The following is a 26,977-nucleotide window of genomic DNA, read 5'->3' as shown; positions in this document are numbered from 1 at the left end:
GTTTACAAGTTTTATGATTTTTTTTTTTGCGCCGTCAGGGTATTTGGATGAACACAAGAAGGCGGAGTTTGTGTTGGTGTTACATCATTACTGTAGATCTTCACTGATTTCTGTTCTGTAAATATGCAACCAAATAAAGAGCTTGTTATATTTTACAACTGTTTCTTGCGTGTTTGTGTGGCCACGTCCTGGCCATTTACTGCGTGGATCAGACGCATTTAGCTTTCTAACCGCCAGGTTAAACGTGACGTCACGACCCCATCCACGCTGTGAACGTCCTGCGTGGCTGACGTCAGTGCGCATGCGCGGCGCCGCTCCGTCCACCAGAGGGCGCCATCCGGCCGCGCCGAACTCCACCTGCGGGGCGTTAAACCGCGATTACAGCCGCTCTGGAGTAAAGTGCGAGGAAAGTGGAACTTCTTCTCAACAAGCTGCTTCCGGTGGAGAAGATCAGAAACAAGTCACAAAAAGTGACATTATAACCAGGGGACATCATTATAACCAGGGGACATCATTATAACCAGGTGGCATTAATATGAACAGGGGACATTATAAACAGGGGACCGAGAAATGAATGACGTCTTATAATGAGACACAGACACGCACGCAAACTTCCTGAAATTCTAGCCAGAATTTCACTTTCTTTTTACTGGAGGAGGAGCAGCAGGATCCGGTTCCCGCGGAGATTCCCGACTCACCTGCGGGGAGAAACGAGGGGAGAAGCGGAGAGGAGACATGGACCCAGCTGGAGACGTGGAGTTAACACAGATACACGGAGAGAAGAGAAGCGCCAACAACAACAACACGGACACCGTAGATCAGGCGAGTCTCACACACACATATATATATACATACACATACACTATATTACACACACACACACACACAGTATACACATACTATACATACACACACATACACATACTACACACACACATACTATACACACACTGTACACATGCTATACACATACACACACACACTATACACATACTATACATACATACATACACACACTGTACACATACTATACACATACTATACACACACACTATACACATACTATACACACACACACACACACACACTATATACATACTATACATACATACATACACACACATACACATACTATACACATACACACACACACTATACACATACTATACACACACTATACACATACACACCACACACACACACACACACTATATACACACTATACACATATTATACACATACACTTTACACATACTATACACACACACTATAGTCAAAGTCAAAGTCAGCTTTATTGTCTTATTGTCTGTACAGGACATACAGAGAATTGAAATTGTGTTACTCTCAGACCCATGGTGCTTACAAGTAACATTAAATACAAACAGTAACATTAAATACAAAGGTATAAAAATAAGCAAATGTATAACATTTTAAAAACACAATATACAATAAGGGCTCATGGTGGAGAGTGCAAAGCACATAAACAATGTGAACAATGTAGTGCAACAGAGCTTGTAAGTGTTAAAGTGACAAAGTGAGGTAGTTGGCAGACCAATGCTGCACTGAGTGACCGGTGCATGGTCAGTTTGTGTGTGCGTGTGTGTTAGAGTTCAGAAAGTTTGTGGAGCAGAAGAGGGGAGTGAGGGGAGTGGGGGCAGAGCCGGGAGGGAGTTGAGTTTCCTGACAGCCTGATGGGTGAAGCTGTCCTTCAGTCTGCTGGTCCTGGCCTGGAGACTCCGCAGTCTCCTCCCTGATGGCAGCAGGCTGAAGAAGGTTTGCATTGGGTGGGTGGGATCAGCTGCTATGCCGAGGGCTTTCTTGGTGAGGCGTGTGCTGTAGATGTCTTGGAGGGAGGGGAGAGGGACACCGATGATTCTCTCAGCTGCTCTGACAAACCACACTGTGATGCAGCTAGACAGGATGCTCCTAGTATACACATATACTATACACACACGTACACTATACACACACAGACACTGGGACAGTGTGCATATTTCATTGGTAATAAAATTGAAAGATTGATTTGAAGTTTTGTTGGTTGTCCAGGCGTCTCCTGGTAACGGCGCCTGCGTGGTGGACGGCGGGACGGAGGACGCGTCCCTGCTCGGCCGCGGCGAGGTGAGTCTCCCGGACTCCACGGACACTGTTCTCTGTTCTCCGCTCTGTCTGATAGCGACGTGTCTATGTGTGTGCGGTTGTTTGTTCACCTTGCCCCGCCCCGCCCGCCAGCCCCGCCCCTGCTGCCTGTAATATTTGCCTTTCCAGGTTATCAGTGAGCCATATTGACCTCGGCCTCTGAGCAGCAGATTTGGAGCTCGTCTCGTTCTCCTGTTGAAAATCCCGAAGATCCGAGTTCACGTCCCCCCCGCTGGAATTGAATCTGGCCCGTCTGTGTAAAAAGTCGTGGAACCTGATCAGCACCGTCGCTGCTGTAGAACCCAGGAGCCTCCGGGCGTGTCCTTGTTCCCACAGTGTAAAGTTCCATTCTGTTTGGTGAGGAAATAGAAAGCGGCAATGTGTGTGGCGAGGGACGTGTCCAGGCAGGTTAAATCTGTGAGGGAGCTTCTCTCCCGGTCCTTTTTTCTCGGGGTCTGAAAGTGATCTGTGTGTGTTTTTCACAGCAGGACGCCGACGGTGACGGCGTGGAAAGTGATGAAACGTCACGTCTGGATCCTCCCGTGGGACCTGAGGTCACTGCTGCTCGGGCCGTTTTCTGCGGGTTCTGGCCTCTCGCCGTAATATGAAATATGATTTGGTGTTTCAGCACGATTTATGTTTAAATGTAGTCAGTCTGTTCCATCTGAGGTGTGTGTGTGTGTTTCAGTGCAGGAGAAAACTGAATAAAAAAGTGGTGGGCAAGCTCAGGCTGTGGATGGTCCTTATTCTGCTCATCATCTTCATCGCCCTGGTGATCATCATCTCCATCCTCACCTGTTCAGGTGTGATGCACTTCTAACTCATGTTCCAACTTGCACACCTTCTCCACATTCCTCACATTCCCCACCTTCTCCACATTCCTCACATTCCCCACCTCCTCCACCTTCTCCAGTGTGTAACACACTTGCCTATGAACCAGAAGACCCAGGTTCAAATCCCACTTACTGTGATGCAGCTACTGAGCAGGACACTTAACCCTGAGTGTCTCCAGGGGGGGACTGTCCCTGTAACTACTGACTGTAAGTCGCTCTGGATAAGGGCGTCTGGTAAACGTGGAAATGTATTAAAATCTCCACCTTCTCCACCTTCTCCTCCACCCATTTTCAGCAGCAGATGACAGATTTGTAGAATCGTCTGTACTGTGGGTTTTGCGGCTCCTCCCCTCTTGAGGTCAGGCTGAGTAAATAGAGCAGTCAGGGCGGTTTGGCAAAAAGGTCAAAGTTCGCCTGCCCGTTTCCTAATGCGCCGCTTCCACCGTGTCTTTCCCAACAGCGGCCCGCCAGGAGCCAGAAGACCAGTACGACGTTTCGTCATTCGTACTTCGGCGCCTCTTCAGAGGGAACGTGAGCTCCAACTCCACCGACGCGGCGCTTGAAGATGAGTTCCACGCGCAGGTCAGACTACTAGAAAACCCACCAAAAAAATGAAGTGATTGTCACACGTGATACACAGCAGCACAGCACATGCTGCACACAGTGAAATTTGTCCTCTGCATTTAACCCATCACCCTGAGTGAGCAGTGGGCACCATGACAGGCGCCCGGGGAGCAGCGTGTGGGGACGGTGCTTTGCTCAGTGGCACCTTGGCGGGTCGGGATTCGAACTGGCAACCTTCTGATTACGGGGCCACTTCCTTAACCGCCAGGCCACCACTGCTCCAAAGGACCCCACGTTCTTACACTTCATGCAGCCTGTCGTGGTGTCGTCATGGTGTCCTCATTTTAGGTCACATGATCCATAGTGTTTATATTCTCTGTCTAAGCAATTGTACTTTTAAAAGGTTTTATTAGATTAGAACCAGAGAAAGCAAAATACAGGAAGTAAATAGCATAATGATCACTAATGGGTCAGAGAGAAGAGCAGATCCCGGAATTCCAGGCTGGAAGTGTCCCTCCAACTCCCTCTGTCCTCTTTGTCCACAGCTCAACCATGTCTTCCAGTCCTCCGCTGCCCTCGGGCGCTACTTTAACCAGTCCAGAACGGCATCACGGTAAAGTCACGTTCGTGCGCTTCGAGGCTCTTATGACACGTGGCGAGTAAATGTCCCCCGGTTGCAGGAAAGGGGACGTTGTCCGTTTGCCTGCACTTCCACATGCCCGTCGACTCGGCGCGGCTGGTGAACTTCACCCTCAGCCTGGAGATGGTCTCCAACGTCCTGCTGCAGCATCTCTACGACCGGGGGTTCGAGGAAGCAGACCGGCTAAAGCTGGACCCCGCCTCGCTCTCCATGGAGGGTGAGACCAAGTTTAAATACATTTCACATCGACTGATGCAGCGGTTTCAGACAGCCAAGACCCCCAAAACCCCCAAATTCCTGTCCGCACTCACGTAAAAAAATAAAGTGATTAATTACTAACTTTAATTTGCAAAAAATAAACCTTGGTTGTAGGTTTTAGTTCTAATTCCTCTTGTTTTACGCTGTAGGTCACATACAAATATGATTCTGATGACCTCAGCGCAGATGAAACTGTGCTCTCTAGCGCCCCTGATTCAGTTACGTCCAGACTTATTAAAGCACTTTAAAGTGACGTGATTGTCATTGTGAGACACAAGCACACGGTGACACGGTGAAACGTGTCCTCTGTGTTTAACTGTCACCCTGGGTGACAGTGGGCACCATGACAGGCGCCCGGGGAGCAGTGTGTGGGCACGGGACCTTCATCAAGGGGACCTCAGTGGCACCTTGGCAGGTCGGGATTCGAACCCACAACGATTACGGGTCCGTTTCCTCACCCGCTTGGCCACCTCTGGAAGCCCCAGTGCATCATGTGCAGGGTTCTGGTCCTGGTCGCTCGTGCATTTCTGTTGCCCTCTTGTTGTGCAGAGGGCGGAAGCGGCTGCAGATTCTGATTTCCCGGATGGACACTGGGGAGCTACAGCTCCGCCCCGCGGTGCCGCCCAGAAGATTCCATCAGCCAACAGGGACCCACAACATGCTGATGGTCCCAGAGCCAGAATCCCCGATCACCATCGTAGAGACATTACTAGTAGATATGAAACAGCTGTCACGCTTCAGGAGTTCCAGTGTCACTGTTGACTTATGAGATAAATTTCTTATATTGGGATCTTTTTTTTATTATAAACGTGCATGTATATATATATATATGTGTGTGTGTGTGTGTGTGTGTGTGTGTAAAATCTCATGCCATGATTGTTTTTTTAATAATAATAATGTAATCATGTTTCTGGGACTATTTTTTTTGACACTTTATTCCTTCTCTAACATATTTCACAGTTTGATTGTATTTTTTGGTGATGTTCACCTGGTTTAGTCCACCAACCTCGTGCCCAGCGCCTGGTGAACCTGTCAGTCCTTCCGATCCTTTAATGGGATCTTGGTGATGCCCGAGCCTGGAGAACCTGGCCAATCAGAACTTTCGTACACACGCACGTCCCCTGTGAGACCCCTGCGTCCCCTCTGCGGCGCCTCGCTTTGTTTGCTGCAACATTTATTGTCCTCCAGCGCGGACAAGTTTGAACGTGAAGTGATTGTCACCGTGAAACGCTGCGGCACAGCACACGGTGACAGGTGTCCTACGTGCAGCAGAGATGTCAGTGGCACAGTTCATGTTGAAATGATGTCCCTGGTTGTAATTTAAGAGCGATTCGTCCTCCAGAAGCGATGCTGGCGTGAGGACCGCTGCTAATCGTCATCTTGGCGCGTCCCCTGGCCGCTGGTCTCTATTCCGGGCTTCGCTCTGGCGGACGGTTAATCTCATGATGGCAGATTTGCTAATAGTAGAGAGTTGATCTTCGATTGGAACTCTGGAGGTGAGAGGGTGAGGGCGCTGGTCACCAACACGTTCATATTCCAGGAAGGAGAAGGTTAGAAAGAAACATGGACACGGAACTATAACCTCAACTGGAAACATCACACTGTGGTCCAGCTGAAATGGAAACGTCCTCAATTTTCTGAAATATGTCCAATTAGGAGCTCGGTAGACTGCTGGGCCAGAAATGTCCGCAAGCTCCTCCCCCCGCCAAGCGGGTGAGGATGAGTGTGAGGAAGGTGTTGTGTAAGGAACAGGCTGCTAATCCTCAGGTGGGGGTTGCCGGGCGGAGCTCCGTGGTTGGGGACTCTCCTGTCTTCTTCTCAGAAGAGTCCCGGCGTTATCTCATTAAGGGGTTATCGTCCCTTTTAGGCGCCGAACGACTTAAGGGCTTTAGGGTGCTGTGGCTGGGATTTGTGAGATCAGTGGCACAGGAGTGAGCATCACAAGTCCTGACCGAGGTCCAAACCAGAAGACCAGCAGACACACAAATACAATAGATCTACAGAAGAAGAGCTTTCTTCCAGCAGTCAGGGGACATAATGGGCGCTCATGGCTCCAACCTGGACGACATCCTGGCTGAAGACATGCACCACTGGTACAACAAGTTCATGAAGGGCTCTCCGTCTGGGGTCATCACGCTCTTTGAGCTGAAGAACATGCTGGAGATGCAGGGCATGACCGAGGAGGCCAGCAGCTACGTGGACCAGGTCTTCTTCACTTTCGACATGGATGGGGTAAGACTTTTGTCTTCTGTGAGACTGGGTTCCAGGCATGTTGGGATCTAGGGTTTACCCTCCCTAAATTCAGAGATACAAGCACATGATCTATCGTCTGGTCAGGTCATAAAATGTAGATCTTTTCTTGCTGCCCAGGATGGTTATATAGACTTTGTGGAGTACATTGCAGCCGTCAGTCTGCTGCTCAAAGGAGAAATAAACCAGAAACTGAAATGGTACTTCAAGCTCTTTGACCAGGATGGAAACGGAAAAATTGACCGGGATGAAATGGAGACAATATTTAAGGTGGGTCCTTCTCAGACATCCTGAAAATAGCATAGCTGATGAGGAACTGCTGACGTAAGAGGAGTTCCTCCTGACCTGAATCACATCTACTGCACTTGAAGGTAATGGTTCTTCATTTTCAGGCAATACAAGACATCACCCGTAAATATGACATCCCCCCGGAGGACATTGTGGAGCTCATTTACACTCGGATCGACATCAACGGGGAGGGTGAGACTCAAGATGATGCTTTCAGATCTACAGAAGCTGACTTTGGTTCTGCTTTCTGAGGAATGACCTTCCAGTTTCTTCTTCTCTGTCTCAGGTGAGCTGACCCTGGAAGAGTTCATCACTGGTGCTAAAGGCCATCCAGACATCATGGAGATGCTCACCAAAATGATGGATCTCACCCATGTCCTGGAAATCATTGTCAACGGTCAGAAGAAGAACATCTCGAATTAGAAAGCCTCTGCTGAAAATGTAAATCTCAGGCCACGGAGGGTCTGGACTGGACTGGACTGAATGTTCATGTTTGAAGGTGGTGCATCACGCCACCACTGCTGCTCCGCCTGGCCACGCCTCCACGTCTGCACCCACTCCTTTCTGTGCTGTCAAACAGAAGAAGATGCAACTTCACCGTCCTTTCCACCATTTCTCATGTTACTCTCACCAAGAGAAGTAGAAGAGAAGAAACTGACACCCATCAAAATGCCACTGAACTCAGCAGAAAGGTCAGGGTGCAGAAGGTCAGGGGTCAGACGTATTTTAACACGAGACCACGGGTAATAAACGATGGAGAGGAACTGATCTTCCCAGACAGAACCACAGCACACCGGGCCGGTTCTAGAAGGAGAACCAACGGAGCACCAGGAAAAGACCCATGAAGTACGCGTAGATACCGTGACAGCTGCAGGATAATAGATCCGTCTCTTCATCGCTCTGTTTGCATTTTGTTTTCTTAAAACACTATTTTTATGCAGTAAATAGTGTTTAAAGAATTATTTGTGTTGCCTTATTAATAAACACAACTTTGCTATCAAACTAAAGAGAATGTTTCCCTCGCTATTTTAATCACAAAATGCGCGGTGCAGTGGTGGCCTAGCGGTTAAGGAAGTGACCCCGTAATCAGAAGGCTGCTGGTTCAAATCCCGATCCGCCCAGGTGCCCCCGAGGTGCCACTGAGCAAAGCCCCATCCCCACACACTGCTCCCCGGGCGCCTGTCATGGCTGCCCCCTGCTCACTCAGGGTGATGGTTAAATGCAGAGGACAAATTTCACTGTGTGCACCGTATGCTGTGTATCACAGCACTTCACGTCTTCAGTTTTTTCAGTGGACGCGGTTATTTATCCCACCGGCCCGGTTGGTCCCATTAAACCAAGTATTCGACTAATTTCCCTCTTAAAGGGCCGGTGGGGTTAAAAAAACAGACAGCGATCTGTTTAAATGGAGCTCATCACCAATGACATAAACCCAGGAAGCAGGCGAGGGAACAGCAGCAACACCATCTCCATCACACCATTTCACACGGACGTGTAGATTTCAGGCCAGAATGGAACACGTCGTGATTTTACAGCGGGAGAATTCATCTTTGGTCTTGTGTGAATGGAGCTTCTTCTTCTGTGAACATTTTCACCCATCATCTCCTATCTGGGCTCCTAAACAGATGTTCTAAAGTGGTCCGTCCCGCGCGCGTTTTAATCCAGAATCTGATCATTCAGAACTGCATGGCTGCAAGACGCCATCCTGTGGTGGGAAACGGAAGTAACTGGAGTCAGAAGAAGCGTTGGGAAGGAGTGATACAGAGAAGGACCCCCTTCCAGGGTAGAGTGATACAGAGAAGGACCCCCTTCCAGGGTAGAGTGAGCCTGCAAATGGTGTCAGTGCAGGGTTGGATATGATATAATAATAAGTCCTACAGTTGTAGGGTTGGAGAAGTCCAGGATGTATTCAGTGTTATGGTCTAGATTACGTGTCCATAATGATGTTACTGGTCCACTTGAAGATCCCTGAAGCTGTAGTTGTAATGGTGGTGGTGGCTGTGGTGACCCTCTGGTTTGTTTCATGGTATGTCCTCGTTTAGCAGTTGTCAGGAACCAGGATGTATCTGCTTGTCTCTTCACTGGGGTCTGCCAGTAGTCTGGACGCTTGATTTCGTGTCTCGGAGAAAAACAAACAGAAGCAGCGGCAGACGGTGGCATCGTACGACCGATACTGAAATATGTGGTAATAGATAGGGACTGTGTGATAAAATGGACTTAATAATTGACACTGTGTCAAAGTGAAATGAATGTCTGGGACTGAGTTTGAGTCCCGGTTCAGTGTCCTTCTCACAGACACGGTGGTGGCGAGTGGGGTTCGAACCTGGGACTTTGTGCACATGTGTTACCCACCAGGCCACCACCAGCCCTGTGGCCTGCTGAGCTGAGCATCTCATTGGCTGCCGGCCGTCCGCCCTAAAAGCCGCGATCGCTGCCAGAACAGGGAGACACGACCTGGACACCTGCAGCTCCTGTCTGGTGTCCGCTGCAGGTTAGACCTCGGTCACCCCAACATGCCATCAGCGTGCATGCGGGTCATGTGGGTTCTGATTCGTGAATCTCGCGACTGTAAGTCCCGGGTGACTCGTACACTGGAGGTTCCCAACCTTCAGAACCTTCAGAACCTTCCAGAACCTTCAGCCAGGAGACATGGCATCTCACTAAAGAAGCTCACGTCGGGAGCCGCGTGGACTCGAGTAACCCGTCCCCACGAGGACACGGTTACATTTCGGAGACGCTTGCCTCACCGCCTGATGGTGGCGGGTCATCGTCCTCCAATAAGCCTGTTGGCCTTGACCCGTCTGGTGACCTTCAGCAAACAAGCGGCGCAGAGTCAAATCACACCACCGGTTGCACAAGCCGATTGGCCAAGCGCGCGGCCGGGTATAAAGGCGGGGCGCCGGGGACGAGGCGGCCGCCTGCCGCACCACCAGCAGCACCATGCAGCCCGCCGACGCCAAGCTGAGCAGGACGTCCCTGCTCCTGTCCCTCAAGCGCTACAGCGCCGCCGTGCACGACATGGAGCAGACGGTGCTGATCCCCAGCCTGCTGCGCGAGGTGCCCTCCGACGAGGCCGCCGACCGCGCCGAGGACCTGTACGAGTCCTACCTGGCGCTGAAGGCCGTCAGGAACACGGTGGAGAGCGGCCTGGTCGCCGCGGACGACGGCAAGGCGCTGCGCCGCCACCTGGAGCCCCTGCTGGACGCCGACCCCGAGGTCCTCTTCCACTTCCACCTGCGAGGGCTCTTCTCCATCATGGCCAACCTGACCCAGAGGAGCCAGACCCTCACCGCCAAGTACATGGACCTCATCGGCATCAGCAGCTGAAGGGGCGCGGCGGCGGAGCCACGGAAACCAACCAGACCACGCGGCAAAAAATAAACCACCTGAATGTTCATTTCAAATAAAGCAAATAATAAAGTGAAATAAAGTGAAGTGGTTGTCATTGTGAGACGCTGCAGCACAGCACACGGTGACACGGTGAAACGTGTCACCCTTGGTGAGCGGTGGGCACCATGACAGGCGCCCAGGGAGCAGTGTGTGGGGACGGTGGCACCTGAGTGGCATCTCGGTGGTTCGGGATTCGCACCCACAGCCTTCCGATTACGGAGTCGCTTCCGTAACCGCCAGGCCACCACGGCCCCAACTCCTGCATTCACACGGGCAATTATTACATGAAATACGGTAAAAACGGGCACAAAACATCACCAAAGACAAAACGTGGGGCCAAAAACATAATTTATTAAATCAGAAAACCGCGGACGTCATCTTAACGGATCGGGTGGAAATCCTCCACAACTTCGGCAAACGTCTTCTTCTCTGAAAACACAAAACGTGGAATTTCTCAGAGACCAGCGGAATAAAGGAGGAAATATGAACGTTCCAGGCACCTTTCTGCTGGAACTCCTCCGGGTGCCGGCTGACGTACGCGTTCATGTCTCGGTCCAGCCTGGCGTACGTGTAGTTCTCGTATTTGGTGAGGTGGTAGCCGAGAAACCAGCCGACGGTGGTGAACAGCACGTGGCGGTGGAGACCTGCAGGACACCGGGACCAAAATGTCAAAATTACCGGGAGCCCACCAAACATCACAGATATTTCAAAGTTGGAGGTCACATGATGTATAGATATAATAATATAGAATAATGACAAAAGGCGGAAGATAAACGGTCTCATTAGTCCCCAGGACTAGACCCCCAAGTCTGAACGCGGTGGTGAGATGGTGGTGAACCTCAGGAACCTTTCAGCTTTTATAAAAAAAAAAGCTGAATAATTCACCGTATTATCTGGCTCCCACAGGCCTGGACGTGTGTGAAGTTTAACCCTCAGCCGAAAGGCGCGGTTTTCAGGTCAATTTATCTGCGGCAGCGATTATAAAAGTAAATTGACAGAAACGCATGTAAATCCCCCCCGGAATTATAGTAGCTCCCGGTCCCCGGTCCCCGGTCCCGGGGGACAGCCCGGTAAACCCGGCAGGAGGAGAGACGGGTCCCCGGGGGACAGCCCGGTAAACCCGGCAGGAGGAGAGACGGGTCCCCGGTCCCGGGGAACAGCCCGGTACACCCCGCAGGAGGAGAGACGGGTCCCCGGAAGACAGCCCGGTACACCCCGCAGGAGGAGAGACGGGTCCCCGGTCCCGGGGAACAGCCCGGTAAACCCGGCAGGAGGAGAGACGGGTCCCCGGTCCCGGGGAACAGCCCGGTAAACCCCGCAGGAGGAGAGACGGACGGACGGCCGGACACACACCCGCCCGCAGCGCAGGCTTCCTGGCCAGCGAGTTGTGCAGCATGGAGGTGAGGAGCCCGCAGAAGCCGAGCCACAGCGACGAGCGGTTGACGACGCCGGGCGGCGGGAGCGCCTTGGCCTCTTCGGGAAGGAGAACCATCTTCTCTCCGTTCACCTCGCACCGGGAACCAAGGACACCGAGCAGCGCAGCTCGGCCAGCGATCCGGCCGGAAACTGAGACCCGCCGCGTCAAAGGTTCCGCACACTAAATTAAAAAATGCCGAGTCGTTACGTGCTTTCCGGTTATTCGGTTCTCTGTTATTGGACCGTGTTCTGTTTGGACAACTGTACGTTGACTTATTGGCAGGACATTTTGTACATTAAAGTAATTTTGTCGTACGTTACAAAAATAAAAAACGACGAATTTGTGTAAATGTTTGTATTAAAATATATACCAGCCTTATACCAGCATTCGAAAAGTATGAAACACACGTCTCAGACCACATATTAATGTAATATTAATATCATAAAGCGTGTACGTGGTACTACATTTCCCGGCGTCCTCTGCGCTCTCGGCCGCCGTAGTCGGTCGGAGGAATGACGTCACCGTGAAAACGGTGGGAACTCAGGCGGCGATCATTGTGCAACACGGCCGCGGAGCTGCGCCGAGGTTCGGGGCCGGAGGCTCTGGATGTGGACCCAGTAGGCTCCAGTGCTCGCCGGGCCCGGGGCCCACGCTGCTGCCGGTGAGTGTGCGCTGTTGCCGGGCTGCAGCCCCGCCGCTTCTGGCTCGGTCCGCGACCGTCATTCATCATCCGCGGCTGCGCCCTAAAACCCCCGCCGGGTTCATTTTGTACATGTTTACAGCGGGTTTGTGCTTTACGAACTATTGTAGCTGAGAGTAGGAGGGCTGGTCAGTTTTATTACGCTTTAATACAACATGTTTAAAACTCCCCTCACTCTCATGATGCTCTGCCTGCCTGCAGGCTGGCTGTGTGTGTGTGTATATGTGTGTGTCCTGTCTACATACCTGAGTTAGTTGTGTGTGTGTGTGTGTGTGTGTCCTGTCTGCAGGCCTGAGTTAGTTGTGTGTGTATATGTGTGTGTCCTGTCTACATACCTGAGTTAGTTGTGTGTGTGTGTGTGTGTGTGTGTGTGTGTGTGTGTGTCCTGTCTGCAGGCCTGAGTTAGTTGTGTGTGTGTGTGTGTCCTGTCTGCAGGCCTGAGTTAGTTGTGTGTGTGTGTCCTGTCTGCAGGCCTGAGTTAGTTGTGTGTGTGTGTCCTGTCTGCAGGCCTGAGTTAGTTGTGTGTGTGTGTTCTGTCTACAGGCCTGAGTTAGTTGTGTGTGTGTGTGTGTCCTGTCTGCAGGCCTGAGTTAGTTGTGTGTGTGTGTCCTGTCTGCAGGCCTGAGTTAGTTGTGTGTGTGTGTGTCCTGTCTGCAGGCCTGAGTTAGTTGTGTGTGTGTGTCCTGTCTGCAGGCCTGAGTTAGTTGTGTGTGTGTGTTCTGTCTACAGGCCTGAGTTAGTTGTGTGTGTGTGTGTGTGTGTTTGTGTGTCCTGTCTGCAGGCCTGAGTTAGTTGTGTGTGTGACATTTGTGTGTCTGTGTGTATATATATGTGTGTGTGTGTCCTGTCTGCAGGCTGTGTGTGTGTGTGTGTGTGTGTGTGTGTGTGATATTTGTCTGCCTGCAGGCTCCTCTTTATGTCCCCTCGTTGCTTTATAGCGCTCCTCTCACCATCAACCTTGGCAACGGCCGCATTAAAACACACGCGCAGGCGGCTTCGCCATAGCAACGTCTCGGACCCTGTGGGGACGGAAGACACTGAGTGTGTTTTTTGGGAAAGAGCACAATAGTCCTCTTGATGTGATTTCATAATAAAGGGTTCCATTAAAAACTGTGGCGATAGAACGTCCCCTGTGGGACGGGGGGACGGGGTCATGTCTGCCAGAGACCAGCAGTTTGCTGTATTTCCTCAGTAGAACGTAATCTTGCTCTCGATGTTTAATCGTTGTTCTTCACGTTTTCTCGTGTTCTAGTCGAGGATGAGTATGGAGGATTATGACTACCTGTTTAAAATCGTGCTGATCGGAAATGCCGGCGTGGGGAAGACCTGCCTGGTCCGACGCTTCACCCAGGTCAGCATGCGCACGCCTCGTAAAGGTCACGAACTTCGCCCTTTCCGTCCCTGTCAGGTCGCTCGAGTCGCACCTGAAAGATGCTCAGCGTGCGAAAGGTTCCTAACGTTCTTTCTCGTCCTCTTTCTGCCAGGGACTCTTCCCGCCTGGGCAGGGGGCGACCATCGGGGTGGACTTCATGATCAAAACGGTGGAAATCCGAGGGGTGAAGGTGAAGGTTGGTACCACCATCCGTCTCTCCCCGTTAGAACCCGCAGCAACAGACGTCCCCAAAAGAAGGGGTTGTCTCTTCTTCCAATTATATATATAGGAATATTGGAGATTGTCCAGCTGGGGACATAACGAAGAGAATTCATATTTCTGTATGAGGAGGGCAGGAGGCCACGCCCATGTCACATGATGCGCCAGGCCAGGCCAGTTGGGATATTTAGATTATGGACGTCAATTAAGAACCAGCAGCTGCGTTGCTGTAATGCATCGTGATTGGCTGCCGAGTTTTTTATTCCCGCAATGTAAACTGGACTCGATGCTTGCTGGCGATCGCTAATTGTTGTCATGTGACGATTTTGTGGTGACAGCTGCAGATCTGGGACACGGCCGGCCAGGAGCGCTTCCGCTCCATAACCCAGAGCTACTACCGCAGCGCCAACGCCCTCATCCTCACCTACGACATCACCTGCGAGGACTCCTTCCGCTGCCTGCCCGAGTGGCTGCGCGAGATCGAGCAGTACGCCAACAGCCAAGTGGTCACCATCCTCGTCGGTGTGTCCACATCTCGTAACATCACGTCCTCCCATATGTGTGATGTTGGAAATCGATGCGCCGCTATCAAGGAATTAGAATTTATAAAAATAGAGTAATATAGTTTATTTAGTGGATATTATGGGTGTTCGAAAATATCGATACATCAATATATCGATTTTTTTTTTTTGTGCTGATACAGGGACATCACATATCGATATTTTTGTATAGAAATTGATTCCACCGGGTGGAGCTGTCGAGCGTCTTCTTTAGTGAGGCGAATCAGCGTGCGATTACAACCTCCACTCCTGTAGATGGCGCCGTACTGCTGCTACTTCCAATTACAGGACAGACCGATCACCGCATCTTGTATTTCAGCTCAGTTTTTACATTTTCAGTAAACTAGAATATCGCGAGATCCCTGCTGATAGACACCCTGTTAATCCGCTGCCAGATAATGTTTACTTATTACAACCATTTTTTACTAAATTCAGAGAACCAGTTACATTTACAGCATTTACGAGGCGCTCTTCTCCAGAGCATCTTACAATCAGTAGTTACAGGGACAGTCCCCCCCTGGAGACACTTAAGTGTTAAGTGTCCTGCTCAGGGACACTTTTTTTATTGTCACTTGTGATACACAGCAGTATAGCATACGGTGCACACAGTGAAATTTGTCCTCTGCATTTAACCATCACCCTGAGTGAGCAGTGGGCAGCCATGACAGGTGCCTGGAGAGCAGTGTGTGGGGACGGGACCTTCATCAAGGGGACCTCAGTGGCATCTTGGCAGATCGGGATTCGAACCGGCAACCTTCTGATTACGGGGCCGCTCCGCGAGTGTGTTACCCCCTAGGCTACTACCACCCTCCATACTATTTATTTACCCGCTAGGTTATTACCACCCTCCATACTACCTAGTTACTCGCTAGGCTACTACCACCCTCCATACTACCTAGTTACCCGCTAGGCTACTACCACCCTCCATACTATCTAGTTACCTGCTAGGCTACTACCACCCTCCATACTATCTAGTTACTTGCTAGGCTACTACCACCCTCCATACTACCTAGTTACCCGCTAGGCTACTACCACCCTCCATACTATCTAGTTACCTGCTAGGCTACTACCACCCTCCATACTATCTAGTTACTTGCTAGGCTACTACCACCCTCCATACTACCTAGTTACTCGCTAGGCTACTACCACCCTCCATACTACCTAGTTACTCGCTAGGCTACTACCAGCCTCCATACTATCTAGTTACTCGCTAGGCTACTACCACCCACCATACTACCTAGTTACTCGCTAGGCTACTACCAGCCTCCATACTATCTAGTTACTCGCTAGGCTACTACCACCCACCATACTATCTAGTTACCCGCTAGGCTACTATCAGCCATTCAAATTAATGTCTGGTTTTAAATTGGTCTGAGAGGTTGAACAGTATAAAGAACATTAAAACTGGAAAATCCTCTCGTAAGATCATTGAACTAATTGCAGCCCTCAGGCTCATGTTAGAGGTCGTTCCGCGCTCGCGTTTTATGTAAGCGGTATCGACGTTCCTTATAGATTTTTATCCACTTTCTGCCAGGGCCTGTTTGGAGGTGGCCAGTCGCATGTTCTGGTTGCAGGGTGCTGTTCTTACAGAACCCTCTGCATCTGGATCTATGGAGGGAGACGATTGTAACGCCTTCAGAACCTCCGTGGCCTCCTCTCTCCAGTTCCCTGCGGCGGTGATGACCGTTGGCTGGATCTCCTCGGGCTTTTTGCACACTGCAGCAGTTTTTTTTTTCTTGTTACGATGATTTTACCCTTTAGCTTTATAAGCTGTCCAGTGCCTGAAGCACGAGGGCAGCCATGCAACGATGGCACCACTTTCTTGGAAGAGACTCGCTCCTTCTGTGCCAGGACTTCTGTTGCCAAAGATTGCACACAGCATTAAGGCCAAAGGTTTTATGGCGCCAACTGTATGTCGGATTTAGAAACGATTCCGGGCAGCTTTGTGGATCTATATTATTACACACGTATACCCACCTTCCATCTGAAACAACACGTTCATCGAGTGGTTCTAAATCTCAAGTATCTAAGGGTGGTTTTATCTGCAGACGTTTGCTTGTAGAAGATCATTCATTCGTTTACAGAGTTGGGGGAGACCGACACCCAGTTCTTCTAGAACATGTCTACATAACAACATGAACATTTCCATTGAGGAGAAGTAGAAATGGGTTAACGGTGTTCAGTGAAGGGGCTGTGGTGGCTGTAATCAGAAGCCACACGCTGCTCCCCGGGCGACCTGTCATGGTGCCCACTGTCACCAAGGGTGACGGTTAAATACAGAGGACACGTTCTACATCACATCTGTGCTCTTCAGTTACTCTGACAACCATAATACGGCTTTTAAAGTATTTTATTTATGCCGAATACTCGTATTCACACCTGTGCACAGCAGTTCCAGGGTTTACAGGTAGAAATGACACCCCAGTAATAAGATTTAAGTGAAATAAATAGAATAAATATCAAGTCCTCGCGGACTCACCAGCTCCGTGTCCTCCGCAGGAAATAAGATCGACCTGGCCGAGAAGCGCGAGGTGGTGCGGCAGCGGGCCGAGGACTTCGCCGAGAGCCAGAGCATGCTCTACCTGGAGACCTCGGCCAAGGAGTCGGACAACGTGGAGAAGCTCTTCCTGGACCTGGCCTGCGAGCTGATCCGCGAGGCCAAGCAGAACACGCTGGACAACAGCGACGCCGCGGCCGTGCCCGGCGAGGGCAAGAGCATCAGCTACCTGACCTGCTGCAGCCTCAACTGAGCCGTGGCGGGCGGACCAGCGTCGCTGCTCCGCTTTTTAATTGTGTTGCCCCCCCCCCACCCCAGCCTGTTACTGAGGGGTTCGGTTCCTGAGCTTCTAGAACCTTCTTAGGTCCATCCCAGAGGAAAGAACGAAGTGTTGGAAAAGCCATGCTGCTGCCACTAGGGGGCGGTGACGGGTCTCCTTCGTCTGGAGAAAGGGACGAAACCCCAGCCTTGCTGCATCACCACGAAGCCACCGCTTTTATTCGTTTAACGCCAACATTAGCGCACCATCACTGACGCCAGCATTATCCTCCGTCATTTCAGACAGGCGTGCAGGGGCCTGTCCTCCAGTATTACCCATGTTCCTGCGTAGCGATGAACCCGCATGACCCCGTTTCTGGTCGCGCGTGGCCCGGGCCTCGACGTGTTTCTTCCTGCCGTTGCACCACTGGAACTGTGAGCACGTTCCTCCGTCACACCTGCTGCTAACCGCGTTTTCGTGCCTCGCCAGCGTGAAAACGACTCCAGAGTTCTATTATCTTTCTCCTTTTCCAGGGTGACGCTCGCAGTTTTACCGCCATGAACGGCATCCGGCCGCCATCGTGTGCTTCGTAGCCGATTTCTTGCCAGCAGTTGTCTCGTTCACACTTTTTATGTGACATTTTAACGCCTTTTATAGTTGCCCGCCGTGGTCCACGTGTTTTCCTGTGACTCTGTTTTCACCGGGAAACTGGAGCCTTTTATAGTTTTGGCCAGATGCAGAATGTCACTTTATTTCGTACATCCATGTTTCGCCATATTGTAACCGTGTATAACACTATTGAGTATATCGCTGTGATTCTGTCACTCTTTTGATGTTAAAGGGCCCTATTTTTAACGTTGCATTAAGCTTTTTATTATTCTCTTCTAACATAGTTTTTATCAGCAGTAATTTAATTAACGTATCTGATGTTTTGTGATGAAGAGATGCTCTCTTTTAAATGCAATACTCGTGAGTGGTTACAGTAAATGTGAACATTTTGACTTTCTTTTTTTTATTTGTATGATGGAGGCTGGAAGACAACGGGAGAAAGGACTCTAGTAAACACTACATATGAAAAACGGATAAAGTTATAGGCTGTTTAATCATAAATTCATTTTTTAAAATATGTACTAGTTAACCTCAAAGCTCCCTAAATAAAATATTGACAACATGTATGTGGTTCATTTTTCATCTATAGTAACTGGGATCTTTTTTTTACGCTTAGTTCACACCAATATGAACCATTTTTTTAAATGATATATAATTCATTAATTCTGCTATATAATCAGAGTCCTTTTATGTATGTATATTGCCTTTGTTCCGAAGCCAGACTCTTAAGCCTTCAGCCTTCAATAATGAGACTCAAATGCAAATTAAACATCATTGTATTACTTACTTTAAGCGAGCGTTGTGATATTTATTTGCATTTTGTGTGTTTTTCTTAAGAGGAAACTCCTGTCTGTTGGGTTTTACTGTTATTTACTTGGCCAGTATAGTAATGGTGAGTCAAATGGGGATTTCATGAGTGGACAAAATAGTGGCATTATAATTTTTAGGTTTCTAAATATTCTATATCTTATCTATATCACATTCAGGAGATTTTTACACCACAAAATGCCATTTCCACCACATTTGTACATTTCTCTCCCTGTTAATCTATATTATTTTTACATCTGTAACATAATTTGTTTTTAGATAGACTGGATTAATAAACCACTGGAGTTTAATGTATAGGAAAGACCACCATGGGCATCTGTACGTTGTGTATACGTATGCATGTCCCTGTAATTGTGTATTTATTGATGTTGCGCCTCCTTTAATATTCATTCTGAATGTGTCTGTAGTTTATTGACCCAGGACTCCAGCTCCCGTCATGCACCGCGCGTCTACGTCACACGTAAACCCGCCGCTCAGGAGCATCGTTCTCTTTGTTTTTCGTTTGAAACGTTTCTGTGCGTCGCACAATTGATCACAATGGACGTGTGTTAAATGTGCTTTGCACAGTGCAGGTTAATTAAGAAATAAAAGTGTTAACTTGCTGTGTCTTAGTTGGCTGAACATCCGTTCATATTTAGCCCCAGTTCTGAAGTCCCCTCCTCCGAAGATCCGCGCCGCTCCGCACTTCCTCCTCCGACGTCCCGGCCATGAGACCCGGAGTCGCGCTGCTGCTCCTGTCCCTCTGCGTGTCCCGGACGCCGGGGCTCAAGTCGCGCATCCTGCCCGGACGCAGGGGAGCAGGCGGCGTCGCCGCCGGCGGCCGCACCTCGTCGTACCGGACCTTCTACTTCCAGCAGCAGGTGAGCAGAGATTTAGCCCCACTGGTGACACTTCGCACGACACGCGTGGCTTCTGTCAATAGCTGTTCTATTAATAAAGTGCTTTCCAGCTCATTTCTCAGGGGAAGTTTTTATATATGTTAACATTTACAGCATTTACCAGACGCCCTTATCTAGGGCGACTTACAACCAGTAGTTACAGGGACAGTCCCCCCCTGGAGACACTCGGGGTTAAGTGTCCTGCTCAGGGACACGATGGTAGTAAGTGGGGTTTGAACCTGGGTCTTCTGGTTCATAGGCGAGTGTGTTACCCACCAGGCTACTACCACCAGTCCGTAGATGTATAATATGCATAATATGTATGTTATGCAGTTGCTGTGGACATTATGACAGGTAATATAAGTACTCCGGGTGTACGCTGGACTCATTAGTAGACTGGTGGCTTCCTGCGAGGATGTCCTCTATTCCCTGCCGCAGCATTGTGTCTGGATCGCCAGCAGGCTGGACAAGCAGAAGCAGGAAGAACCTTGTCCCCTGTCACATGCTTCTGTCTTCAGGAAGAGTGAGGCTACTTCCTGGCTGCGCAGATGAGACGATTGAGGAGGGATCCGCTTAGTCCTGGGACGGCTGTGCTGTCCTTCCTGTCCTGAGGGGGACGCGGGGTGTGCAGCTGTCTGTAGGAAATCCTCATCGGAGGTCCACATGTTCTGCTGCATGAGGAGTTGACTGGGTTCCAGTAGAATCACTGACTCTTCAGAAACTTCACAAGAAACTTGAGAAGCTCAGCACAAATCAATAATAAAAGAACGTCCGGCAGCGTCACAATCTTTTCTTCCTTTTTTATTTCACAACCTGCTCGTCTGTTATATATATTTTAAGCGAATGAGAAGATCATTTTCCACCAGGTGGCGCTGTGATTGATCATTTTTGAGGTCCTGTCTTAGTGAAAGACAGCAGTGTTGGGGAGCGGTGTGTAGAGACGGTGCAGCTCGGGATTCGAACCGGCAACCTTCGCTTCCTCACCCGTCTTTGTAATGTCACCCGTCTAACTGGCCCGATTCACGGTTCCCTCATTAGTTGGTTGGTTTTGAGAAATGGATCGTAACGTTGCCCCCTCACTCAGCCCAACAGCTGGACTCGGCGCCGCCAGCGCCCCCCTCAGGGTCCAGTGGGACGGTTCAGATGAAAGGATGTCACAGGGGCTGGTAAAGCCGGAACGAATGTGGCATCCTTCAGCCCGGCTGCGGGTTTTAAATACAAATTGAGGCTAATTATCCCTCCGCCGGCCCCACAAAGCGGCGGTGGCGCGAGGCCAGAGCGGACACGCCCCTCACATCCACGCACAGCATTATATTTACATTATATTTAAATACCAACATCAATATGGTGACTATGACCATTAAAGACAGATGCTCTGTAATTCTCTAATTCTCACTATTTTGATATTGGTCATGATTTTTTTTATCATGTATGAATTAAATTAGTCGGGGGGGGGGGGCAGCCTCATAAAATACTTATTATTAATTGCTTTATAGTTTATTGATACGGTTTAGACAATAATGTATTTGCTGTTATGTATAGAATGTGTTGCTGTTTGGATCTTAATCATATTTCCCAGCATCCAGGAAGAAGACCTGAATAAATAGTAAAAAACAGAATAAGAATAAAAAGGTTGTAAACAGAACAAATTACAACGCAAGTGGTTGGGAAGATATTGTATAAAAATCTAATTTATGAACCCATGGAGGTCTGGAGTTGGAGTCACACTCAAAATGAAAGTAGAAGAACACACTACAGGCTGATCCAACGTTGATGTCCTAAAAACAAGTAAAAATGAGGCTCAGTAGTGTGTGTGGCCTCCATGTGCCTGTAGGACCTCCCTACAACACCTGGACATGCTCCTGATGAGGTGGCGGATGGTCTCCTCAGGGATCTCCTCCTTCCTCCTCCTCCTCGTCCCATTGACTAAAGCCACCAACTCCTGGACAGTCTGTGGCGCAACATGGTGTTGGTGGATGGAGCGAGACATGATGTCCCAGATGTGCTCAATTGGATTCAGGTCTGGGGAACGGGCGGGACAGTATAGCATTGTCTTGCATTAGGAGGAACCCAGGTCCAATCGCACCAGCATATGGTCTCACAAGGGTTCTGAGGATCTCATCTCTGTACCTAATGGCAGTCAGCCCACCTCTGGTCCCGTGCTCAGTGGGAATCTGCTTTTATCTGCGAGGAGTACAGACCACCAGTGGCAAATTCCCCAACTTTGGTGTTCTCTGGAAAATGGCAAACGTGCTGCACGGTGTTGGGCTGTAAGCAGAAGCCCCACCTCTGGACACCTCATACCACCCTCATGGAGTCTGTTTCTGACCGTTTGAGCACATTTGTGGCCTGCTGGAGGTCATTTTGATCCTCCTGGTCCACCTTGTACAAAGGTGGAGGTAGTGGTGGGTCCTGCTGCTGGGTTGTTGCCTCCTCCATGTCTCCTGATGTTCTGGCCTGTCTCCTGGTTGCACCTCCATGCTCTGGACACTACGCTGGCACACACAGCAAACCTTCTTGTTCAGCTCACATTGATGTTCCATCCTGGATGAGCAGCACTACCTGAGCCACTTGTTCTAGACTCCGTCTCTCCGTCTCAGGCTACCAGTGGAGTGAAAGAACCGCCAGCATTCAAAAGTCACCAAAACATCAGCCAGAAAACACAGGAACTGAGAAGTGTTCTGTGGTCCCCACCTGCAGGACCACGCCTTTGTTGGGGACGTCCTGTTAATTGCCTGTAGTTTCCACCTGTTGTCTATTCCATTTGTACAGCAGCATCAGTGTTGCTTCCTAAGTGGACAGTTTGACCTCACAGGATTGTGATGGACTTGGAGATACATGGTGCTGTTTTTCTGTGTTCCCTTTATATTTTGCGCCATATATTCTATTTATTTTTATTGCATGAACTAAAAATGATTTTGAGAGTTGTTGCGCAGGTTATTATTACTATTTTATTTATGCTTCTTTGTAGATCGACCATTTTGGGTTCTTCAAAAACGGCACGTTCAAGCAGAGATACCTGGTTGCAGACCAGCACTGGCACAAATCTGGTGGGCCGATCCTCTTCTACACTGGAAATGAGGGGGACATCACCTGGTTCTGCAATAACACTGTAACGTTCCGTCCGGAGTGTGAATATTGGGCGTGACCGGGTTCCCCCGCAGACTCTCAGGACCGCGCTGCCTTTTCAGGGCTTCATGTGGGACGTCGCCGAGCAGCTGGGCGCCATGCTGGTTTTTGCCGAGCACCGCTACTACGGAGAGTCTCTGCCGTTCGGCGCCGAGTCGTTCCGCGTAAGTAAGAGCCGCGCTCCGCAGCGGGACCGCCGCCTCTCCGGTGACCTTGTGACCGTGTGACACCGCGCAGGACGCCGAGCGGCTGAACTTCCTGAGCTCGGAGCAGGCGCTGGCCGACTACGCTGCGCTGGTGGGGGCCCTGAAGAAGAGCCGGGCGGGGGCCGAGGGCAGCCCCGTCATCGCCGTCGGCGGCTCGTACGGGGGCATGCTGGCGGCCTGGTTCCGGATGAAGTACCCGCACGTCGTGGTCGGGTGAGTGGTGGGCCGCCATCGCGCCCTCGCTTGTGGACCGGATGCGTGATCACGGCCCTTCGTCTGTAGGGCTCTGGCCGCCTCCGCCCCCATCTGGCAGTTCCCCGGCATGGTGCCCTGCGGGGTCTTTTACCAGATCGTCACCGAGGTCTTCTCGAAGGGCGGAGCCCACTGCAGCGCCAACGTCAGGAGGTCCTGGATCGCCGTGGACAGGCTCGCCTCCACGGGTACCAAGTCTCTTCATACGTGAAACCTTCTTCTTCTTCAGTATTTTACTACAGAAATATGGAGAAGTAGTCGACTATACGGTCGCGGTTATCAGGTGTCATGTGAGCGTATTTTTTGGAGCGTATTTTCTAACTTGAACGTCTCTGCTCGTCTCGCCGGGCTTTGATCAGACGAGGGTCTTCGCTGGCTGGCGGCCGAGTTTGGCCTGTGTTCCCCGCTGTCCAGAGGGGACGGCCTGAAGAGCTGGCTGCAGGAGACCTGGGGGAACTTGGCCATGGTGAACTACCCGTACGGTGCCGACTTCCTCCAGCCGCTGCCGGCCTGGCCTGTGCAGGTACGGCCGCTTCCTTCTCTCCTTCATCCAGCCAAACGACACGACGTGCCACGTCTCCTCCAGGCCTCGTTACGGTGGTCCGCGTGGACATGTTGGTGAGGGAGGAGAACGCTCCCGGCACATTCATATTCATGAGGTTATCTGAAGCTGTAGATACGATGCTTCTATTCTCACCAGGACGTCGTGAAGGTACGAATGGTGACTGGTGAAGATGTGCATTATAACTGCTTATAAACTGATCTAGGACCAGTTGTCCCAACTTGCTTCCCTGTGGGTAATTATCTACAGGATGTCATAAGTGAAACCCACAATTGTCCTCAGTATTTAACCGTCACCCTTGGTGACAGTGGCCACCATGACAGGCGCTTGGGGAGCAGCGTGTGGGGACAAGACCTTCATCAAGGGGACCTCAGTGGCACCTTCTGATTACGGGGCCGCTTCCTTAACCGCTAGGCCCCCCCTGACCTGTATAAAAGAAAGTCAAGATTCCCACATTTGGGGTCAGCACAGCCCCCGCCCCGGGTGAACCGGATCTACAAGAAATGTGGACTTTCCCTGGACTGGACTGGCTGTGAATTTTCATTGAAACACGGACCCAAAATGGTGATTTCTGCTTTTAGATAGGATTTTTTTACAGGATGCACCGTTTATTAGCACATTTCTTTAGTGTACATATTCACGCTCTTATCCAGAGCGACTTACAATCACTAGTTGTTGGCTAGTACATGGCAAACAATGTTTTATATTTTATTCAAAAGGCCTTTTTTTTTTTATACATTTCTACATTTTAGAAACGTTTTTGGCACCATCGTCTTCTCCGTTAAGGCAGCAATCCCCCACATTCGTAAAAGACGTGGTGTGTACATCCTGCAGTGCGGTACGAAACATCGAACTGCCACGTGAGCACAGACAGAGTTCCCAACACGCCCGGCACCTTTAAAGTCCGGCGAATTCGCTAAAACGGTCGTTTGGGGCAGTTTAGCCGAAAGCCTGTAATGTATGCGACCCCTATGGGTGGCGTAAGCGGTTTAGGCCCCGGGTGCGAAGAGGAGCTTTTTTTAATGACAAAGCTAATGTGATTATGTGAGTGAGTGTGAGAAGGACCCATTGAAGGCTTAGAGGACGGGAATCTGCTGGCAGCCATGAATGTATGAGGCTAATCCCATCTGAAAAGTAGTCAGAAGATGCTTCAGGCCCTTTTTGTTTCTGCAGTCGGACATGTCTGCGCCCCCCCTGATTCACCGAAGCCCCCTGTTTCTCAAGACCCCCACCCGGCGCTGATCCCACACACTTCATCATCCGCTCTGCTGGGCCACTCCCGCCTCCACCCCCCCCCGGCTTTGCTGGGAACGCCGGACTTTATGGACGCTCTCCTCGCGGCCCCTTCACGGAGACACAAGTCTGCGCCGTAAATTCGGCCGGAGCTGCAGTCCATTCCAGCCGGATTCGGATGCTAATCGGAGCTCGGCACTCCAAGAATGCCAGCAGCCCCTCCTCCTCGCGGTCCCAAAATACGTTTTCGATGAAGAGTCTGGGCCGGCGGCGCCCCCATCTTTTAAATAAAGATCTTTAGACGTGTCCCTCGACCCCAGAATTGAAACGTCTGGTGTAAGATGGACGGCCCTCCTCCTTTCTCTTCAGGAAGCCTGCAAGCACCTCGGTTTCGGCGCCGGCGTGACCGACCAGCAGCTGCTGAGCGGCGTGGCCAAGGCCGCGAAGCTCTACTACAACTACACGGGACAGGCGGAGTGCCTGGACATCTCCCAGACTGCAACAGGACAGCTGGGCACGCGGGGCTGGTTCTACCAGGTGCGGCTGCAGCGCGGTCCCCCTCGTACACGCATTACACATAGTTAATTAACGAGGTAAATAATGATATTTAAAGAGGCGTGGCCTGTCGCTGGTCCTCCTTTAAAATGGCTTTTGGTCTGTGGTGGCCCAGGCCTGTACGGAGATGGTGATGCCCATGTGCACGGATGGCGTCCAGGACATGTTCGAGCCAGAGGAGTGGGACTTCCAGGCCTTCTCAGACGAGTGCTTCCACGAGTTTGGCGTGAGGCCGCGCCCAGACTGGGCTGAAACAGCGTACGGAGGCAGAGACATCAAGTCCCACAGCAACATCGTCTTCAGGTGAGTTCCCTGAAGTTCTGTTCCATTAACAGACCTCTCAATTCAGAAAGTTGGTGGTAACATCTACCAGACGCCCTTAGCGACTTACAATCAGCAGTTACAGGGACAGTCCCCCCCTGGAGACACTCAGGGTTCAGTGTCTTGCTCGGGGTTTGAACCTGGAAGTCTGTGCTCTTCTAATTGGCTACTGACACCCTCGTTGCCTCTCTGCAGTAACGGAGGGATGGACCCGTGGACGGGCGGAGGGGTGACCAGCAGCCTGTCCGACTCTCTCGTCGCCATAGTGATACCAGAGGGGGCGCACCACCTGGACCTGCGCTACAACAGTGAGTACGACCCTCAGAACGTGCTCATCGCTCGGGCGCGGGAGGTGAAGTACTTCAGGAAGTGGATCGAGGAGGCCAGCACCTCCCCATTCATCTTGATCTCGGACTGAGCGTTAAGCCAAAGCCAGACTTCTTCCAGGTCTTCATGTGTCCGGTGATTTGTACAAAATCAAATCCCATGAAGATGTGCCGAAAGCATCATTGGGGTATGGAGATGTTCTCAGGTGATTTTGGAGATTTTAACGGTTCCTAATCCGGTTCCTAATCCAATAAAGTGTTTTTTTTTAGTGTTTGAATGGTGATGAAAATGGCTGGACAGTTTATAGAGTAATTAAGAATAAAGAACATTAAAATATTTGGTTGTGTGTGTGTGTGTGTGTGAGAGAGAGAGACGACCTCCAGGAGAACCAGAGGTTCGTATTCCTGCAGTGGCACTGAGCGGCAATAAAGATGCTTGTGGGAGGTTGGAGCTTCTCCACCTGTGGGATCCTCCACGCCCCCATCTCTCCTCTTTAAAAACTGCCCCCCCGCTGGTAATATTATTAATGCTGCACACTGAGAGTCTGGGGCAGAGGGGCAGAGGGGCGAGAGGGACGGGGTTGACTAGGGGTGACGGAGAAAAGAGAAGCAAAGGAGCAGACGGGGTGGTGCACAACCCCCAAACCCCTCCAGATGCCCCCAGACTCCGCGTTCAGATCACACACTTTGGCTGC

The 26,977-nt window shown here is 50.5% G+C and overlaps 6 protein-coding genes across 6 annotated transcripts; 5 read left to right on the top strand and 1 right to left on the bottom strand.

Moving 5' to 3' along the window:
- Window positions 1-601: 601 nt before the first annotated feature.
- LOC114802144 (uncharacterized) lies at window positions 602-5,200 on the top strand. The gene is made up of 9 exons (XM_029000836.1): window positions 602-822; window positions 2,047-2,118; window positions 2,622-2,735; window positions 2,825-2,939; window positions 3,430-3,551; window positions 4,079-4,146; window positions 4,214-4,226; window positions 4,321-4,484; window positions 4,981-5,200. Exons 1-9 carry the CDS (start codon window positions 736-738, stop codon window positions 5,198-5,200), a joined length of 975 nt encoding a protein of 324 aa, XP_028856669.1. The 5' UTR covers window positions 602-735.
- Window positions 5,201-5,326: 126 nt separating this feature from the next.
- On the top strand, window positions 5,327-7,976 carry LOC114802071 (guanylyl cyclase-activating protein 1-like). The gene is made up of 4 exons (XM_029000707.1): window positions 5,327-6,663; window positions 6,802-6,951; window positions 7,074-7,161; window positions 7,256-7,976. The coding sequence occupies exons 1-4, from the start codon at window positions 6,469-6,471 to the stop codon at window positions 7,390-7,392; spliced, it is 570 nt and encodes a 189-aa protein (XP_028856540.1). The 5' UTR covers window positions 5,327-6,468; the 3' UTR covers window positions 7,393-7,976.
- A 1,911-nt stretch (window positions 7,977-9,887) lies between these two features.
- Window positions 9,888-10,399, top strand: LOC114801774 (mid1-interacting protein 1-B-like). The gene has a single exon (XM_029000060.1). The coding sequence runs from the start codon at window positions 9,910-9,912 to the stop codon at window positions 10,294-10,296; it is 387 nt and encodes a 128-aa protein (XP_028855893.1). The 5' UTR covers window positions 9,888-9,909; the 3' UTR covers window positions 10,297-10,399.
- Window positions 10,400-10,690: 291 nt separating this feature from the next.
- On the bottom strand, window positions 10,691-11,926 carry LOC114801775 (NADH dehydrogenase [ubiquinone] 1 subunit C2-like). Its single transcript, XM_029000061.1, has 3 exons — window positions 11,713-11,926; window positions 10,860-11,003; window positions 10,691-10,788 (listed from the first exon to the last, which is right to left on the bottom strand). The coding sequence occupies exons 1-3, from the start codon at window positions 11,849-11,851 to the stop codon at window positions 10,739-10,741; spliced, it is 333 nt and encodes a 110-aa protein (XP_028855894.1). The 5' UTR covers window positions 11,852-11,926; the 3' UTR covers window positions 10,691-10,738.
- A 324-nt stretch (window positions 11,927-12,250) lies between these two features.
- LOC114801773 (ras-related protein Rab-30) lies at window positions 12,251-18,784 on the top strand. Its single transcript, XM_029000059.1, has 5 exons — window positions 12,251-12,437; window positions 13,729-13,827; window positions 13,961-14,044; window positions 14,406-14,589; window positions 17,127-18,784. The coding sequence occupies exons 2-5, from the start codon at window positions 13,735-13,737 to the stop codon at window positions 17,375-17,377; spliced, it is 612 nt and encodes a 203-aa protein (XP_028855892.1). The 5' UTR covers window positions 12,251-12,437; window positions 13,729-13,734; the 3' UTR covers window positions 17,378-18,784.
- A 494-nt stretch (window positions 18,785-19,278) lies between these two features.
- On the top strand, window positions 19,279-26,800 carry LOC114801772 (lysosomal Pro-X carboxypeptidase-like). The gene is made up of 9 exons (XM_029000058.1): window positions 19,279-19,680; window positions 22,670-22,810; window positions 22,890-22,991; window positions 23,065-23,246; window positions 23,316-23,473; window positions 23,645-23,808; window positions 25,450-25,617; window positions 25,751-25,938; window positions 26,152-26,800. The coding sequence occupies exons 1-9, from the start codon at window positions 19,528-19,530 to the stop codon at window positions 26,372-26,374; spliced, it is 1,479 nt and encodes a 492-aa protein (XP_028855891.1). The 5' UTR covers window positions 19,279-19,527; the 3' UTR covers window positions 26,375-26,800.
- The last annotated feature ends 177 nt before the right edge of the window (window positions 26,801-26,977 follow it).

Source organism: Denticeps clupeoides, chromosome 13, assembly GCF_900700375.1.
Source record: "Denticeps clupeoides chromosome 13, fDenClu1.1, whole genome shotgun sequence".
NCBI lineage: Eukaryota > Metazoa > Chordata > Actinopteri > Clupeiformes > Denticipitidae > Denticeps > Denticeps clupeoides.
Note: the sequence above shows the minus strand (reverse complement) of the source record. Positions and strands in the feature narration are given on the sequence as shown.

Excerpts from the sequence above, each read along its gene's own strand:
- LOC114802144 (XM_029000836.1), top strand. The coding sequence starts at position 736 with ATGGACCCAGCTGGAGACGTGGAGTTAACACAGATACACGGAGAGAAG. Across the intron at positions 2,940-3,429 it reads CTCCATCCTCACCTGTTCAG|CGGCCCGCCAGGAGCCAGAA; the intron begins GTGTGATGCACT and ends CTTTCCCAACAG. Across the intron at positions 3,552-4,078 it reads AAGATGAGTTCCACGCGCAG|CTCAACCATGTCTTCCAGTC; the intron begins GTCAGACTACTA and ends CTTTGTCCACAG.
- LOC114801775 (XM_029000061.1), bottom strand. The coding sequence starts at position 11,851 with ATGGTTCTCCTTCCCGAAGAGGCCAAGGCGCTCCCGCCGCCCGGCGTC. Across the intron at positions 11,004-11,712 it reads GAAGCCTGCGCTGCGGGCGG|GTCTCCACCGCCACGTGCTG; the intron begins GTGTGTGTCCGG and ends GGTGTCCTGCAG. Across the intron at positions 10,789-10,859 it reads GGAGGAGTTCCAGCAGAAAG|AGAAGAAGACGTTTGCCGAA; the intron begins GTGCCTGGAACG and ends TTGTGTTTTCAG.
- LOC114801774 (XM_029000060.1), top strand. The coding sequence starts at position 9,910 with ATGCAGCCCGCCGACGCCAAGCTGAGCAGGACGTCCCTGCTCCTGTCC.
- LOC114801773 (XM_029000059.1), top strand. The coding sequence starts at position 13,735 with ATGAGTATGGAGGATTATGACTACCTGTTTAAAATCGTGCTGATCGGA. Across the intron at positions 13,828-13,960 it reads TGGTCCGACGCTTCACCCAG|GGACTCTTCCCGCCTGGGCA; the intron begins GTCAGCATGCGC and ends TCTTTCTGCCAG. Across the intron at positions 14,590-17,126 it reads AGTGGTCACCATCCTCGTCG|GAAATAAGATCGACCTGGCC; the intron begins GTGTGTCCACAT and ends TGTCCTCCGCAG.
- LOC114802071 (XM_029000707.1), top strand. The coding sequence starts at position 6,469 with ATGGGCGCTCATGGCTCCAACCTGGACGACATCCTGGCTGAAGACATG. Across the intron at positions 6,664-6,801 it reads TCACTTTCGACATGGATGGG|GATGGTTATATAGACTTTGT; the intron begins GTAAGACTTTTG and ends CTTGCTGCCCAG. Across the intron at positions 6,952-7,073 it reads AAATGGAGACAATATTTAAG|GCAATACAAGACATCACCCG; the intron begins GTGGGTCCTTCT and ends CTTCATTTTCAG.
- LOC114801772 (XM_029000058.1), top strand. The coding sequence starts at position 19,528 with ATGAGACCCGGAGTCGCGCTGCTGCTCCTGTCCCTCTGCGTGTCCCGG. Across the intron at positions 22,811-22,889 it reads CCTGGTTCTGCAATAACACT|GGCTTCATGTGGGACGTCGC; the intron begins GTAACGTTCCGT and ends CTGCCTTTTCAG. Across the intron at positions 23,247-23,315 it reads TACCCGCACGTCGTGGTCGG|GGCTCTGGCCGCCTCCGCCC; the intron begins GTGAGTGGTGGG and ends CTTCGTCTGTAG.